The following is a 17,872-nucleotide window of genomic DNA, read 5'->3' on the forward strand; positions in this document are numbered from 1 at the left end:
GACGGGCATTGTTCAGACTGCTATGGGGATTTTTAACTCTACCCTTTAAAATGGCAATGCTAGAGATGACCTCAGAATATACAGAACATCAGCATACATTACTTTCAAGTCAAGAAATTAAACGTCAGCAAGAACATTGCAGCTTTTGTCACCTCACTTGACTTTTTCCACTCCTCTCCTCCCTCTTTCTCACATACAAATACACAGGAGAGGGTGTGGTGAGCTGCAGGTCCAGCACAGGATTTCTCCAAATAGGGGGATGCTGTTAAAGTCTTTCATAAATGTACAGTGTCTAGAGCCTGTGCATGAGCTTGAGGAAACTTAGCGGACCCTAGGAAAGGAGATATTAATAACTCTTGGGCCAGCCCACCGCATTCTTCATATGTGAGTCACTGTAAGCCAGAGAGCAGGGAGGAAAGGGCTGCGTTGCCTCTGTTTCTCATTTGTGTTTCTTTCCATGGAGGAGTGGAACAGGGAGGCGGGGAGGGAGGCCGCCCCTTCTCCTGCGAACCTTGAAAGCCTTATGTGAGACACACACGGCTCTACACGGGACACATATTTGTGCCTATACCGCATCGTTTACTCACAGGATAAAACCAAAAATACTTAGAGGCATGTTAGTGAGGGAGTGAATGTATAACTTCATGAGGGGGATGGACTGTGTTTAACTGTGTGTGTGTGAGAGAGAGAGAGGGAGAGAAAGCTTCAGATGGTGGGAACAAGGGGAGAGAGCCTCGGAAAATGGTGGTATGGGGACTTGGCAGAGGAGAGTGTGACTCACTGTTTATCTGGTCTGTCACTGAGAGACCAAGTGAGCTTGATAGAAAAGCAAATCTTGCTAAAAGAGAGCCAAATTAAAAGCACTCAGCTATAAGATTTAGTTCTATATCATGCACTTACTAACTCCTTCAAGCTTTGTCCAGATTTTTACTTACAATAAAGGTCACCATGGAGTCTACAATTCAAATGAATATAGAATATCTACATTATATCAGCACCTAATGGAGAGAAGAATAAATAAAACACATAAAACTGAAATGGGAAAAACAACAAAGTGCATAGAGAACCAAACGAACAACAAAACTAACCGCTACTCCAAAAAAGTTGGGACATTGTGTGAATGAAGACAAATAAAAATGGAATGCAATGATTTGCAAATCCTTTTCGACCTATAGTAAATTTAACACAGATGTTACCAGATGCTTTATATTTAAACTGACTGACTTAATTGTTTTTTTGTAAATATGCACGCATTCTGAATTTGATCACTGCAATATGTTTCAAAAAAGTTGGGACAGGAGCAACAAAAGACTGGGAAAGTTGTAAAATCCTCAAAAAAACACCTGTTTGGAATATTCAACAGGTAAACAGGTTAATTGATGAGAGGTGACAGTTTCATGATTGGGTATCAAAGGGGCAGCATCGAAAAGGTTCAGTCTTCTACAAGCATGGATGAGGTGAGGTTCGCCACTTTGTGAAAAACTGTGTGGGCAAATAGTCCAGCAGTTTAGGAAGGAAGGAAGGAATTGCAAGGAATTTCACCATCTACAATCCATATAATCATTAAAAGATTCAGAGAATCCAGAGAAATCTCTGCATGTAAGATGAAAGGTTGAAAAACAACACTGAACGCCTGTGACCTTTGACCCTGGGCAGCACTGCATTAAAAACCCAGATAACTGTATAAAAGATACTACACAAGCTCAGAACACTTCTGAAAACGATTTTCAGAAGACACATTTTGTCTCTGCATCTACAAATTAAGACTCTACCATGCAAATAAAAAGACATATATCAACAACGTCCAGGAGTACAGCAGACTTCTCTGAGCACGAGCTCATCTGAGATGGACTGACGCAATGTGGAAAATTGTGCTGTGGTCTGAAGAGTCACATTTCAGATTGTTTTTGGAAATCATGGACATCGTGTCCTCTGGGCTAAAGAGGAAAAGGACCATCCAGTTTGTTACCGCCGCTAACTTCAAAAGACAGCATCTGGGACGGTATGGGGGTGTGTTAGTGCCAATGACACACACAGGTTTTGTAACAACATATCCTGACATCCAGACGTCTTTTTCAGGGACGTTCCTGCTCATTCAGGAAGACAAAGCCAAGACACATTCTGCACGTGTTCCAGCAGCGTGGCTTCATAGTAAAATAGTTTTAGTACTAGACTGTCCCGCCTACAGTCCAGACCTGTCTCCCATTGAAAATGTGGCACAAAATACAACAACAGAGACCTCGGACTCAAGCAAGACTGGGAAAGAATTTCATTTTCAAAGCTTAAACATCCCAAACATGTACTGAATCTTGTTAAAAGAAGTGATGTCACACAGTGGTAAACATGCTAATGCCTTAACTTTTGGTCTGTTGCAGGCATCAGAATGAGTGTAAATTTATATCCACAATGTGGCCATATAACATATTTTATGCTATAATTCCAAAGAAAAGAGGATGTTTTAACAGTCAACTACACAGATAACTTAAGCAAGACACTCAAATCCTGCTAAAGCTAGCTAGCTTCAGTCGAGGCTAGCCACAACTAGCCTTGACTGAAGCCCCCTAACCCTTAAATAGACTGGTAAATATATATATTTCTGCAACCTAACATCTTGGTAAATTAGTTTGTTATCCCACATAAAGAAGACAGAAGCTAAATCCTGCCATGGGCTGCTGAACTAATCTTGCTAAAAAGCTAATTAGCCTAACTTAGCCAAGTAGCTGTGAGTGCCAGATCAGTTTTTGATTCTTGTGGAAATCACAATTTGGTGTTACTTTAAATCCCTTAATTTAATACATTTATTGTATGAATTTCAAGTTTTTTTTGTTTTGTTTTTTTAAAGTAGAGTGGAAAACTGAAAAAATAAGTTTGGTTTGTTCGTACTTGGATCTGATACTTGGATCATATTTCCTTAAGTCTTTTTTTAAAGGTTTACACCAATTTTGTTTTTGAGGTAAAGTACAAAAAGAAAGGAAGAATTGCATCCTGTCCATCAGTTAGTTTACTCTGTAAGCTTGGGAACTTTAAACATGTTTTCTAAACTTCAGCAGTGTTGACTCAGAGGATAAGAGCTCAAGACGAACAATGTTGAGAGAAATGGGAGAAAATTCCTCTGTCTTCTGTAATGGAAAAGAAATAAAAATAAAGTATTTTAAAAAATAATTAATACATTTTAAAAAGGGTCACTAAAGAGGCAAGCCACAGTCAGGTAAATTTTATTTGGTTATAATAATAGTTAACATAAGAACAGTTTGGTGGAGCTGTGTACAGTAGTCAGTAATATATCACTCATTCAGTCTGGTTTTAAAGTTCATCTCAGCGAGTCATGTTCTTTTATAAAACCGAGGTTTCTTGCTCCTGCACATACAAAAACAACAGCAACAGATACAAACATAATATATAAAGTGTATGCACAAAATTGTGGCATGTAAAGCATCAAAGTGAAAATGCATTTAGGTTATTAGATTTGCACTGCCAGTTTCAGTTTAAAGCGCTATAAACAAATCATTTGAGCAATACACACAAGTCTTTGGAATGAGCAAACTTGACAATGGCACAATCCTACAATCAATCACCTAGATAATACTGTGTCACTTCAATCTAATCGCTGAAGGAATGTTGAATTTAACGGATTTAATGCAGAAAAGTTTTGCTCACGTAAATGCTGAATACTGCTCAGCAGCCTTTATCCATCTCCGCTCAGCAAACACAAGTAGATATTCTTACAGCTCGTCATTAAAAGCAAACTTTGAGGAGCCAAAGGGAAGAAGCAACCAAACCCATGTGATTTCTTAATACACAGTCATTTTGCTGTAAGCCACATAGTCTCAAAAGACTGACGTACACTTTAAAGGGAAAATTTACTAGTTTTCATGTGGATGTCCAGTCTGTGTTGATGGTAAAAACAGTCAATTAAAGCAAGTAATTCCTCACTGTGAGCTACATTGAGTGAGAAAGTTTTAATGTTGCAAAATCTGAAGTTACAGTCACAGTGTTGTAATCCATTTTTTAAATACATTTCTGTATTAAAATGTCTAAAACGCTAGACCTATCTTATATATTTTGTTGAACTGTTCTAACATTATCCCCCAAAAAATTATCCTGACTTTGCAATGTCATCAAACTGCATCTTTTGTTATTGTTTTAATGTGAGATACACAATTGACAATATATATATATATATATATATATATATATATATATATATATTGTGCATTTAAGGAAGAACTATTTCAGCTTGGATTTCCAGTCTCCATGTCTGGGTAGCCGGGGGTGTGCCCCTAACTTTATGTTTTGACCAACAAAGCAATAGCTACATGCTGGGAAACATGGGCGTGGCATCAGGAGCTCATGTGCAATGCATCCTGGTACCTGTAGGCACTGCCAGCACAGCTCTGTGAGCAAAAGAAATCAGCTTTATAGGTCAGTTTACACGTACTGAGAAATTATTGCTTTAATCAGTTACATTTACCATCAACACCTGATTCGACATCCACATGAAAAGTGGTGAATGTTCCCTTTAATGCAGCATGTTCCATTGTGCACGTCCAAAATCAGCCTGAGAGGAAATGTTGAATGCATTACATACAACATTTTGGGTCTGGAGAAAAAAACAAGCGCAAAAACCAACAGTAGCATAAGTGAAGTGAAAGCCAATAGAGAAGAGTCTCTCTCTGTGACATGTCTATGCATCAGAGCCCTTCTGCCTGCGTTTGGAGGGCGGGATCAGACGTGTGGGGAGCTCAGGCGGGAGGCCGTGGCCCTCCAGCTTCACTTCAATCAGGTGGCTGGCCAGGGCGAATTCTTCATCATCCAGCATGCCATCGTGGTCCACATCTGACAGCTTCCAGATGCGACCCAGCACGGAGTTGGGCAGGCGTGAGCTCACCATCCAGTCCCTAGCCTTGGTGCCGCTCAGTTTGCCCTCACTGGGAGCGAGGTTATAGAAGATTTCATCATATTTGGGCTTGTCTTTGGTCACCACCCAATCCTCCTCCTCCCCGTCGCATCCCTCTCCGTTCTCCTCGGAGAAGGGGTCACCCTCGGTGAACGGTCCAGCGCGGGTCCCGAGGAAGGCTCCGCCCTGCACGCCAGGCTGCTCACCTGCTTCAAGCTCCTCCTGCCGCAGGAGGGGCATCAGCTTGGCGATGTCAGCGGAGAGCAACTCGTCCAAGGCTGCCATCAAGTTAGGCTTCAAGGTTTTGAACTTGGTGAAATCATGAACCATCAGTTGCTCCTGTAAAAAGGAAATAGTAGAATAACTCAGTAAATTTAAAAAGCAGATGCTATTTGCAGACAAGGTGGTACAGCCAGTGTGGCTATTTTCACCTGGGTGGTATAGCCAATGTGGCTACTTACATCCAGGTGTGTATAGCCCAGTGTGGCAGAGACATGCAGGTGTCCATAGCCAACAAAGCTATTTGCACACAGCCGCAAAATAGCATTGAGATAAATGCGATAAACTATGATTTTTCCCTAAACCTGACCAAGAAGCTTTGTTGCCTAAACTTGAGTTTAAGTTCATCAGCTGTGAATAACTATCAATTATCTATCATTTTTAAGTTGAGCCCATTATCCTCAAACTAAAAGTCCCCTGCTCTGAAATAATACACAAGAGTTAAGTGGCTGCCTGTCTCACTGCCTGCCAAACTTCATTATCATATTTCTCAGTTTAACGGTTATAAACATTTGCATCGTCTACAAGATTATTAATGATTTCTTATGACTCAAACATACATTTACTCGTTTAGCAAAAATTCAGCATTAATTTGAATTCTAATTACCATGAAAGAATCATGCAAAACAGTTATTCGGGTGAAGCAAATATTTGTTTTCTTGATCTCTGATCACACATCGGGGTCATTTTATGATTTGTTAAAGTAAATATATTAACCTAACCTAAACTAACCAAACTGTGGCTGAAAAATAATAATTAAAAACTGTAAAGGTACCACTGGCATGTAATTTCAGACTCAGCCTCAAACCGCACTGTCCCACAGGAAAGCCTTGTGTTTAATCCATTCGTCTGCCACAACTTCTTATCAATGGTGAAATTGTTTCTCTTTATAACTAAGATAAGAGGGTCAGGAGTGAACAGGCAAACAGCTGCTGTGTGGCTATTGATACCTGGGTGCAAACAGACCCTCCGAATATAAAATCTAATTTAAATTTGAACTGTTTTGACCAATGTTACTAAGTTGTTAAAGAGAAGTCTTTATATACCTATTCTTTTTAGAAGGGCCAGATTTGAAAAAAGTTGGCCAGATGTTTACATGTCCTGTTTCTGACCTGTAAAGTCTAAGAATTCAAATGTGTAAAACAATGCACCTTTTAGCTTTTTTCTGCTCTTTATTTATTTTATCGGAAAAGAAACATAATGTACAAAAGTACAGGAAAAACCTTTGCAGACTTAGATTAGAGGTAGGTTGTTGTTTTAATCAACACAACAGCTTTTTTCCTTCCAGTTTGACTCTGAAGTTCCCCCCGCTGAAACAGCCTGAATAACTAACTTTTTAATAAAAATAAGTTACACTTATTTGATACTTTTTCATGTGTATAAATGCTCAAAGAGCCAGATTGAGGATGTTAAAGGGCCAGATTCAGGCCACAGGCTGCCAGTTGAATAGACCTGCTTTATATAGTTGCCTCCCAGATGTGTCCAGTAGTTAAAAGAGACTCAGACTAACCTGCATCTTGGCACAATCTGGGAAATCTCCAGCAGAAATGTTGTGCTGCAGCTGGATCTTAGAGAAAATCACTGGCAGCTGGTAGATCAGATTCTTCTTTTTATTGTCCTTCCTGAAGACAGAAGGCATCTCCTGCTTCAGGTAGCTGATGATGTGGGCATGGACCTGGGATTCAGAGGAGCATAGCAAAGGTTTTAGATTAGAGTCCAGAAATATCAAGCTTATGAATAATTATTTACATGCTGACAAGCCAAAAACACCCACCCTGACCAGTCGTGCTCGCTTCACCAGGTCATTGAGCTTGCGTAAAGCGGCGTTGCGAGGAAGGTTTTGGATGTCAGCGAACAGATCCTCCTCCTCCAGCTCAAACAGCTTGCGGTTGTCTGTGACCATCAGTGGCTCTGACCAGAAGGAGCCGATGTAGACGCGCAGAACCTCCGGGGTGTTAAACACCTTCCCCAGGGACCACATGAGCGCGCCGTACACTCTCATCAGCTGCTGGGTGCCCACCATGTCCGCCTTGTTCAGCACCACACGCAGCTTGTCCTCGTTGCCCTTCAGGGCACCGATGGCCTCGGAGAACTCGTCCGAAATTTCCAGTTTGTGGGCATCAAACAGCAGGATGATGCGGTCCACACGCTCCGCAAACCAGCGCAGCACAGCTGGGAAGTCATAGCCTGATCGAATAGAGCAGGGTTGAATAAGTAAAATATTCATAAACCTAAATGTGCACTAAACAAAAGGGTCAGGAGAGGGTAGAGGGTCGACACAGACACAAACCCTTCATACTTCTTGTTTGTATCTGTCAAACTCATAACTGCACATTCAATGCAATAACATTAATCAAAAATATCAATATTATTTGCAGTATTACTTTTTCAACATCGTATAGTTTAATTTATTTTACTTATCCCATCTTACCTTTATTGTTATTATATTAGGCACTGTTTTTTGGATTTACTCCTTATACACTTTATTACTCTGGCGACATTCTGGCACTGTGCTCATTTGGTTCAAATCATATTTACAGGACAGGGATTATCTGTATCAACTGGTATGAATCTGAACTATCAAAAAGTATGTGTGGAGTTCCTCACGGCTCCATTCTCAGGCCTCTGCCATTCAACACATACATTCTCACCCTTGCTCAGATTATGGAAAATCATTATAATTCCCACCATACTTATGCAGATGACACACAACTCTACATAACAGTGTCACCATATGACTAAAGTCCCCTACATTTGCTGAATAAGTGAAATAAACAAAATCGCTGAGATAATAGTTTTTGTCCGTGAAGAACAAAGATTAAATTTTAATGCTCATCTTGATTTCATGACTCTAAAACCTAATTATGACAGAAATCTTGGTGTAGTTATGGACTCTGACTTAAACCACCTTTAAAACATAAGAAGACTTAAAAGTCTTCTGTCAAAACAAGATACAGCAAAACTTGTTTATGCATTAATTTTCAGCGGGCTGAATAATTGTAACAGTGATTTTACAGATCTTAATAAAAAATCAATCAGACAGGTGCAGCTCATCCAGAACGCTGCTGCCAGAGTCCTCACCAACACCAAGACAGCAGAGGACATTAAATCAGTGCTTTAATTACTGCACTGGCTTCCTGTGTGTCAAACTATAGATTATAAAATCCTATTACTTATTAATAAAGTATTAAATGCTGTTTTGCTTAAATACATGTCTGATTTACTTGTACGTTACAAAGCACCCAGACCCCTCAGGTCATCTGGAGCCGGTTTGCTCGGTGTTCACAGGATCAAAACCGAGCAAAGTGAAGCAGAGTTTAGTTTCTCTGCTCCCCACCTGTGGAACAGACTTCCTGAAAATTTGAGGTCTGCTGAAACCATCAGCTTTTTTAAATCAGGGCTTAAAACATTACTGTACTGCAGCTTTTAAACAGATAAACAACTTCATGTTAAAGTAATCTGTAGCTATTGTTTGCTTGGATTTTATTTTGTCTTTTAAATGCAATTTAATGTTTTGTAAATTTGTCTTATTTTTTATTCATTTTATGCCCACGTAAAGCACTTTGACAAGCTTCGTGTCTGAATGGTGCTAAACTGACTAATTTTTTATCTTACTGTAAAGTTTGGCAAATCGAAAAATAATTAATTAACATTCTATCTTATCTTATCTTATCTTATCTTATCTTATCTTATCTTATCTTATCTTATCTTCACTTTATGCAAGATATCACAACAATTCCGGTCACCAAGTTTAACAAAACCAATTTTCATATTTTTTAATAAACATGATCATATGACATACACTCCCAAATTACAAAACAACAGATTTTCTCACTGACATCCTGTGGTATAGCCATAGTTTTTTTTTTTTTTTTAAGATATCCATCTCTGAATTTTCTTTCAATGGACTATTTCCTGTGTTGCTCACAGCACTTTATTTAAAAAAATGAACAGCATCATCTTTTTTAAAAGTCATGTCCCAGTTACCCCAGATAACCTACAGACTTCACTGTTTGGCCCCATTTTTCATGAATTTAAGTAAAAGACTTCTTCTGTCCACACCTAAGGTTTATTCCTCTCAAATTCAAAGGGCAGATTTGTTAAAATCTTCTGATTGGCTAGTAGTCGTTGTCTTTGTTGCTTCGGTTGGTTAGGTTTAGGCCTGAGGGGTGATGGGAAGATAAAACTACACATTTTAGGGCAGCTTTGTCGCCAGTCCAAGATACCTGTGAGCAATAATGCTGCTGTTTAATCAACATCTCTATGTGCCACAGTTGTCAAGTGGATGGATTATAGATTATAGAAAAATTGTGAATAGAAATTTTTGAATTTTTACTTTAATGCATGAAAAATTAGAGCAAAAACAAAAGCGTTGCATTTATATTTTTGTTGATTGTACTTCTTAGTAAAGAAATAGTGTGGATCATTTATCCAGAGAAACTGAAAAACTCCATCTGCAAAGACACATGTTGATGCTGAATATTTAAACTGTATGTAATGTTCTCAGAGCTGTGAGCGCCACAAACAACATTCCAGTCACCTCCATCGTATCGGGGTGGAGTCAGAACTCTCACACATGGATATTTCAAAACCTCAGCAGATAAAAACCAAAACTATCTCCAAGATACCACCAGTGCTGAGTGAGGAAACGTGTTTCATCATTTGGATGCATCGACTTTTAACTTGTTAGTTGCTCATGCAGATCGTCTTGAGTAATAATGGGTTACTTAAAGCGTTGATGAACGGAAAAGTGAAAAAAACTACAGTGAGGTGAAGATGAAGGTTATTTCTCAACAGTACATTCCTCAAGATGTGCTGACAGAATGTTTTGTCTGTTCTATCTCTGTTCCTGATTGTGATTTTATGGCTGCTCAGTGATTCTTTTGTTGCCAAGAGTTATTGTGACAGATTAAACTGGTCCCATGAGTTAGCCAGGCGTGCCAAGGAGATGAGTTTGTGAGCCGACGTTCAGGGATGTGTGTCTCTGCAGGCCCCCCCATGCCCTCTCCTCACCTTTGGCACCTTTCTCACCTCGGCTCACTCTCTGCTTGGCACCGGACAGGATTCCCGGTGTGTCAATGATGCTGATACTCTCCAGGACCTGATTGGGCATCTGAGCGCACTGGAACCTGGTGGGGGGGGTTTTTTATCAGCAGACAGGAAAAAATAAGATAACATGCAAGTTCAGAGAGGTCAGATTTGTTTGAAGCACTGTCTGCACAGAGGGGAGGAATCTAAATCATGTGAAAAATGGTTAGCTGTTATCAGAGAGGCCAATGTGATCTAAGGAGCAGATTGGAAGCTGCCCTCTCAACAGCCCTCACCCCTCCCTCTGCAGGCCATTGTGTGCAGGCAGGCCTCTCATTGCTGAGGGCTTCCTGAAGGAAAATGACCACTACTGCCAGAATCAAACAATAAGTCCTGTTAACGATGTGTGGCTTAGAACAACAACACCACTTCCTGTGGCTTATGAGCCTAACGAGCCCACCGGTTCCCAGAACAGGAAGTCCAAGCAAAAGGAGAGACGCAAATGCGTTCGCAAACACGCCCTGCAGAGGGAAAGGGGGAACTCTGCTGGAAAACTGGCACCGCAAAGTTCAAGTTGGAGACCCTGAAACAGTAGTACTGGATGTTCCTGTTCAACTACTGTTACATAACTGAAATATTACTTAACTACAAGTAAAGCTAATAGTGAAAAACACGAGGAAATGTTCAAAGTATTTTTCTCAAAACCTACTCAGAATATTAAGCTGTGTCTCCACCGCAGGAACTTTCCCCGGGGACTAGGAACCTTTGGAGTAATTGCACCACAGGGACGAGGGTCTAAATTAAGTTGCAAGGACATTATTTTACCGCCTCCCTCAAAAAAGCCCCTGCTCAGGAGGTAGAACTTTCCAAAAGTACAGGAACTTTGTGGGTGGTGCTTGATGCACTGAACATTTCTGATTGGTTGAGTAGTCGCAGCATTGTATTTTAGCCACTATTTTTAAAAATCTGCAGCTGCAAACTGGTTTGTTTTTTATTCATTGTGCTTTGACACATCAACACGGAGTGTTGAGTGATTGTTTTATAGTCACACAAAAAAATGACATGTAAAAAAAACTGCAGCTTTTGCATACTTCAGTGGAATAATTTGCCTAATCTTAGCGAGTATTTAGACCACATTGAAAACACAGACAACAAGGGTCTGAAGGAACCTTTTAGTTCTTGGCACTAAACATTCCAGATACTTTGGGTGGAAACGCAGCTTTAGTTACTTTTTAACTGTTGTTGTGTTGCTGGCATTCAGTGGAATGGAGTTTCTTTTTCCCCTAACTCTTTAGTCTAAAATACTGACAAACTTCTGGTCAGTGGGCAGGGTCACCTCTCCAAACCCGTGTCTCCTGCAGCTGTTTTTTTTTTTTTTTTTTTCGTTCCGTATGTCATGGTTTTAATCAGGGGTGAAAGTAATTAATTACAAATACTCAGATTACTGTAATTAAGTAGGTTTTTTTAAGTACTTGTAGTTTTATGAGTAGCTTGTCGAGTCTGTACTTTTACTCGTACTTCAGTATGCATTACAAGATGTAATCTACTTAGTTATTTTTAATATATCAATCAATAGTCATGGCAGTAACTGCACCTCATTTGTCTGGTGGAGCCGTTTGGTGAGAGAAACTTAAAGTTAGATTTAAAATGAGGAAAACAAATACAAACAAAACGAAACAAACATATTACAACTTATTATTACTGTGATTAATCGTTTGTCAGTGTTTTCAACTATTGGTTCAGGAGAAAATTTGCAACCCTAGTTTGGAGAGGTGACTGTGACATCAACAGTTAAAAGTAACTAATACTCCGAGTAGTTTTTGAAATTAATACTTTGCACTGTTATTAAAATATATTTCTAACATCTGTACTTTTACTTGTAATTGAGTAATATTTTAGTAATGCAACAATATTTGTACTTGAGTACAGATTTTCAGTTCTCTTTCCACCACTGGTTTTAATTGACCTATTTGTGATGTGATATTGGTTATAAAAATGCAGATGAACGTCATGGATTTTTAATTTAAATGTTAATCAATAATTATTTAGGGGTTTAAAAGTAAATTAATAGATTGCATCATACGTGTGGTGCATATTTAAAGGAACAGTTCACTGCAAAATCATCAAAAATTTCTTCTGTCCTGTATTGCTATTTATTCCTCTAGACAGTTTTGGTGTAAGTTGATGAGTTTTGGAGATATATACTGGAGAGATGTCTGTCTTATAATTTAACTAAATGCATTATAAAATATTTTGTTCTGTCCATTATAAAAAGAAAGTAAGTTCTACGTGAAAATGTTGGTGTGAGGTGCCAAAAATTATTTATGGTGTTTTCATTCTTTGGTAAACTCTGCTTTCTGCAGAATAATCAACTGGAAATACTTTTACTTTTTTTTTTTTTTTTTTTTTTTTTTTATTTGCAGAAGAATCTACCAGAACTACTTTCTTTCCACAATAGAATCAAAGTAGTCCCTACATGCAACTGCTCGTCTGTGAGTTATCTTGACAATCCATGTCATGATTTCTGGAGAAATCCAAGCAGTTTGGACAAGTTTGTCCAAGCACCACAAGCCATTATACTGGGTAGAAGGCCAACATCTCCACAGCTGACATCTCCACAACTCTGCAGCTCACACCAAAACTAGCTAGATGGCTAAATATCACTACAGGTAAAAATCAAAAATATGTATTTTTGATTTGGGAGTGAACTGTCCCTTTAAGTGCAGGCAAAATTGCACATTTGAAAAAAGAAGATTTGAGTAGTTGTTATTAGTAACTTCCACCCATGGCAGCAAACAGCAATTTATTGTACTACATGCAACTTTTTTCTTGGTTTACATCAGTGGAAAAACATACACAGGAATCTGGCAGCGCAGACAGTAAACAGAGCAGAGGAAAGAACTTCAGTGTTCAGGTTTCCCCTGCAGGTTCCTTCAGCCTCACAAAGTCTGTGACTTCATTTGTTTGTCTTTGCCCCGAGGGGCTGCAGAGCCCTCTGACCTCGACTTTGAACTTGCGTACATCGCAGTTCCTGTCTGACTACATTAGCTTTCATCGCCCTCTCGGGTGATATCGCTCCCTTTCTCCGTTTTTCCACAAATAAGGCAAGTGCCTCCCCGCTCTGAAATTTGGCACAAGGACTTGAAATTCCAAAGAGCTAAAAAAACTTTGTTATCTCTCCTTCCTTGTTTTTCCCTCTCTCACATACACTGTCTATTTCATACTGATATCTATCAGGCGCCTGGATCCACAGTCTGAGGAGGCTCTGGTCCAACAGGTGACACCTGATGTTCTTCAGAAATTTTGTTACCAAATTCTATATTTAAAGGGATGGGTTTTTTTTACTGAGGTTGTATCAACAGTCAGTGTATTATCTACAGTAGATCAGTCAGTGTCAGTTTAAGTGTACGCAATGTTTAGAATATTTACCTCGTTGTCAGACAAACTCCACGGGAACAAAATCTGTTATACCACTTCCTCAATCTGTTGGTTTGTGTTACTGTCTGACTTCAGTGTTTTAAAAGGATAGTTCAGATTCACCAAAGTCACACAATAACACAAAAAACTAAGAAGTCAAGGCAACAGTAGAAGAGCAACTCCTGTGTTCTGTGAGGTAAAGTTTGTCACCTAGGGAGTTTGGTTGGCTTGGCGAGAGTGATATTTGGCTTATATCATTGCATTTTTCCCATTAGAAAGGCTGTTTGACAGCAAAGTAAAGCAGTGAAAATATTCTAAATATAGTGTACAGTCAAACTGGTATTGACTGTTTTTGGGTGGGGCTTTTTTTAAGTGGCTAAAATGCATTTTTCGCTGACCCTGTCCACAGCAGGACATTGCTTAGCTTCCTGCACCGGTACTCATGCTGCTTCTCCAAACTGGGGACGTGCCGCCTGCCATCTACTGCAGGTAACACACTGAGTATTGATAAGCATAAAACCCAAGATCAAATAATCCCAACTATGCCCTTAATATGATTTTACTGATTTTTTTCTGTGATCCCCCTGCTTTTTGAGGGCAGTTTTTCTTTACCTGATCGATGTTCTAAAGGCAGTCATTCCCACAGACTGGGTCGGGACCCACAGGTGCCTCACAGGCGATGTTATTTGGGTCGCCAAATAAATAAAACACTATATAAAGCATTTAAAATGTGTATATTGTTTAACTGATGAGAGGAAAAAACAAGAGCCTGTTAATTCTGCCTAAATGCTCTTATTTTGTCTCATTTATGTAGGTCAGAATGTCCTATACAGTTTCCTGATGAGAGGAAATAAACAAAACAAACAAATTAACTCTTCCCAAGATTTAGTGATAAGGCTGATTGTGAAATGGGTTGTTCATCACTTTTAAAAGCAGGTCCCCAGAATTAAAGTTTGGAAACAGTGGTTTACAGGAGAGACTGTCAGACACTGCACAGACTGTAAAACCACCTGAGGCAACTAGTGATTTGTGACATTGGGTTGTATAAATAAAAATTTGGCTTGACTTGACTTGGCTCCCTCAGTGGAATCATTACACAACACCGTGAATAAAGTCTCTGCTCTCACCTGTTCAGGAAAGTGTTTCCAAAAGGGTTGAGTTTGCGGAAAGGCTTGTTGGGGTCTACAATGAGGGCGTTCCCGGGGATGACTCCCTCCACGTCCCCGTGCATGATGGCAGTGAAGCAGTCAGTGGTGGGTTCAGGTCCCACCCTGCTGCCAGGAATTTCCTGCTCCAGTAGATACCTGTCAGTCACACATTTTATTTGTCATTTTTTCAGTTTTTACTAAACTTGGCAATCACGCAACACTCAACAGTGAACAAAATAATGTAGAGCTGTAATATCTTACTTGATGAATGTCGTCTTTCCGGTGGAGTATTGTCCCACCACCAGCACCATAGGCTTGTTATCGAAGTCTGCATCCTCCAGACTGGGAGAGTGGAAGTCATGGAAACCATAATACTGCTCCAGAGGCAGCAGCTTCTTACGATACAGGGACTTGAGCCCCTCTGTCACAGTACGGATCACCTCCGGCGCCTTCTTCACATTTTTTCGCCCCCAGCGTGACATGTTGATTGACTAACGAGATGATAGGGGAGCTTCTTACAAGAAAAATCAGTGTCTGACAGAGTGTGTCTGTTGTTTGGAGCTGTATTTCCTTGGGAAAACCTTAAGGTGTTTCCTGTATTTATGTGAACGCTGCTCACTTGTCCTTGAAACCTCCTGTGCACACGTCGAGAGCAACGATAGGGCTGATGTGTTGTTTGAAGTCTGGGTCTTCCCCTTTGAAAACAGTCGCCACACTGATAACTCTTAGCCCCTACAATACGGACAGAAATGGATATGAGCAGAGGTTAATCCAAACAGAAAAAAAGGTGATCAATCCAGTTTCTTAATGTCCTTGCATCTGGTGATCAAAGTTTGCCACAAACTAGAGTAAGGATGTGAAATCTGGAGTAAGCCTCAGCCCACCAGGAGTTTGCCAAGCTTTGTCTGTGAGTGCATGCCTGGAAAAAGTTGGTGTTCACACTGGAAAACTTGCAAAACCCAACCCAGCGCCAGGCTCTGCACAGGCACAGCTCATTTCTTTACAGTGAAATGAGTAAGACATTCCTCTCAGTGGAACATGGAATACGTGCAAGGCTCAATTGTTCATGTAAGGAAAAGACCTTGTATGGAAAAACAAATTTAACCCTTCAGTGGCAAACTTTTTTTTTCTCTACGTAAACAGAAACACTGGATTAGAATTAGGAACTCATTATTAGAGGCAGACTGGCACAAAGGCACAAAGATAAGACACGTGTCAGCAGACGTGAACTCATCTGTGGAGATCTTCTAACTCGCAAATCTCATTTAAACGAGGATAAAAAAAAAAAAAAAAGAATATCTGCCCCGGGGGAGAATAGGCAACACAGTCCTGACATGTCACAAGACCAGTGTGGAAAGAGTTCTTGTCAAAATGGCGAACCCTGGAGACCTACAGGAGAGACATTAAATAGGATTTCACCGCCATTACATACAGAAGTTCTGTGCCAGCCGAGTAACAGCTGCTTCCTGTGATAATCAAATGTTTGGTTTTAAGGTTCTGTAATCAATTTATAAAGTTGGTAAAGATGGTGGAAACAGCCTTGTGGGTTTGTGCACCACAATTGCAACACAGACTGATAAGAAGAAATGTAACAAGTATCAGGGGAGTTATACTTTAATATCCACATGAAGGAATGGAAAAAACTGTTCAAAAGAACTAGTGAGCATTAGAGTGTCAAATTTCATTAATTCTGAAGCTAAACAGGGATATTTGCACTCATTAAACACCAATAAAGTTCGGTTTCCTCTACTGTATCCCAATCTAGATATATTTAAGTAAAAGTTACAATATAATCTGATAATTTTAGCCAGATTTTAAAGTTTAAAAAGAAGTATTTACCAAGTTTTTAAGGAGAACGCACAGATTTCTTCAAGCACCTTGATCTCCCCTTCTCTCCAGTCTTGCCCTCTGGAGCTTGGAAAATATTTTGACTTGAGGAGACAAAAAACAGTCTCTTGGAGGAGCTGCTGCTACATGCACGGGTGTACCTCTGACAGCAAATAGGAGCCCTCAGCGGAGCGCCAACGCAGCCAGATTACAGAGGATCGTTCTTCTCCAGGGTTTAATGCATTTCAGATGAGCTCCAGATCTGGCAGGGATCCTTCACTCTGCTTGCTGAAAGAGCACAAGGCAAACACTAGAGCACCACACTGAGACTAACTTTTCTCTCCCGTTAAACTCGCGTCTCCTCCTCTTCCAGGGATGCCTGGCAACGCTATGGGCAGGGATGAGCCGGGTTGTGGTCAGAGGGCGTGGACCTGGAGGAGGAGGGTGTTTGTGAATAAATAATTTGGGTGGAGTAGTTTTTTGTTTTTTTTTAACATGACATAACTTAACAGCATATTTTGAATCATGCTGCACCCCTCCAGCTTCTAAGTCCTCCATGTTTTTCTATTGTTTATTTTTTTCTCCTCATCCAACTGTAACATGTCATAGCTGTACAGATGTGACAGTTTTTCCCCTCATCAGTCTCTCTTGCTCCTCCCAAACTCTGTGAACCCTCCAGGCTATGAAGCATACAAACCAGCTCTACTTTTCCACCTCCATGCACCACCTGCTGGCCGTCCGATATGGGAACACACCCCAACCGCAGCCACCATTACCACCATCCCCTCCTGACTATCATACTGTACTCATTTGTCATCATTAGTCATGCAAAGGAATGCACCCTGATCATCAGGACTCGCTGTCTGCTGGACAAATGACTAGAAGGCCTGCAACATTTCATAAAAGAAGCAAGGTTTAATTTACAGTTTTACTAAATGTACATTTCTTTTTAAAAAGTGTCATTATACACAATAAATACAATACAAAATTAATCTGTAATACTATACTTCAAATTCTCTTACGGTCTTTTTGTACATTATTATTGTTCCTTTTTTTCCATTTCAATGCTTGTGCTGTGTTTGTGTTTGAATTGTCCACCAGGCTTTTAAAAAACACAAAAAACACACACACACATATGGGAGGCAGGGATACAGTGGCAGCAGAAAGATGAAACAGACTGAGAACACAGAAAATCAAGTTAAAACTGGCCTGCCCCCTGCTGGCTGAAATGCAGAAAAGTCCTAACCTGGCATCGTGAGCAACAAGGGGGCAGGTG

The 17,872-nt window shown here is 40.0% G+C and overlaps 1 protein-coding gene across 3 annotated transcripts; it reads right to left on the reverse strand.

The window, feature by feature from the left end:
• Positions 1-3,199: 3,199 nt before the first annotated feature.
• On the reverse strand, positions 3,200-17,288 carry ehd2b (EH-domain containing 2b). Of its 3 annotated transcripts, none has more exons than XM_084717457.1 (7): positions 16,758-17,288; positions 15,031-15,501; positions 14,749-14,925; positions 10,190-10,305; positions 6,951-7,363; positions 6,687-6,851; positions 3,200-5,236 (listed from the first exon to the last, which is right to left on the reverse strand). In XM_084717457.1, the coding sequence occupies exons 2-7, from the start codon at positions 15,249-15,251 to the stop codon at positions 4,685-4,687; spliced, it is 1,644 nt and encodes a 547-aa protein (XP_084573583.1). In that variant the 5' UTR covers positions 15,252-15,501; positions 16,758-17,288; the 3' UTR covers positions 3,200-4,684. The 3 variants fall into 3 exon arrangements, with proteins under 3 accessions (XP_084573583.1, XP_084573582.1, XP_084573584.1); XM_084717456.1 differs by having other exon boundaries at positions 16,609-17,288; XM_084717458.1 differs by having other exon boundaries at positions 10,208-10,305; positions 16,609-17,283.
• Between the last annotated feature and the right edge of the window lie 584 nt (positions 17,289-17,872).

This window comes from Lutjanus erythropterus, chromosome 4, assembly GCF_056507025.1.
Source record: "Lutjanus erythropterus isolate fLutEry1 chromosome 4, fLutEry1.hap2, whole genome shotgun sequence".
In the NCBI taxonomy this organism is placed as follows: Eukaryota; Metazoa; Chordata; class Actinopteri; order Lutjaniformes; family Lutjanidae; genus Lutjanus; species Lutjanus erythropterus.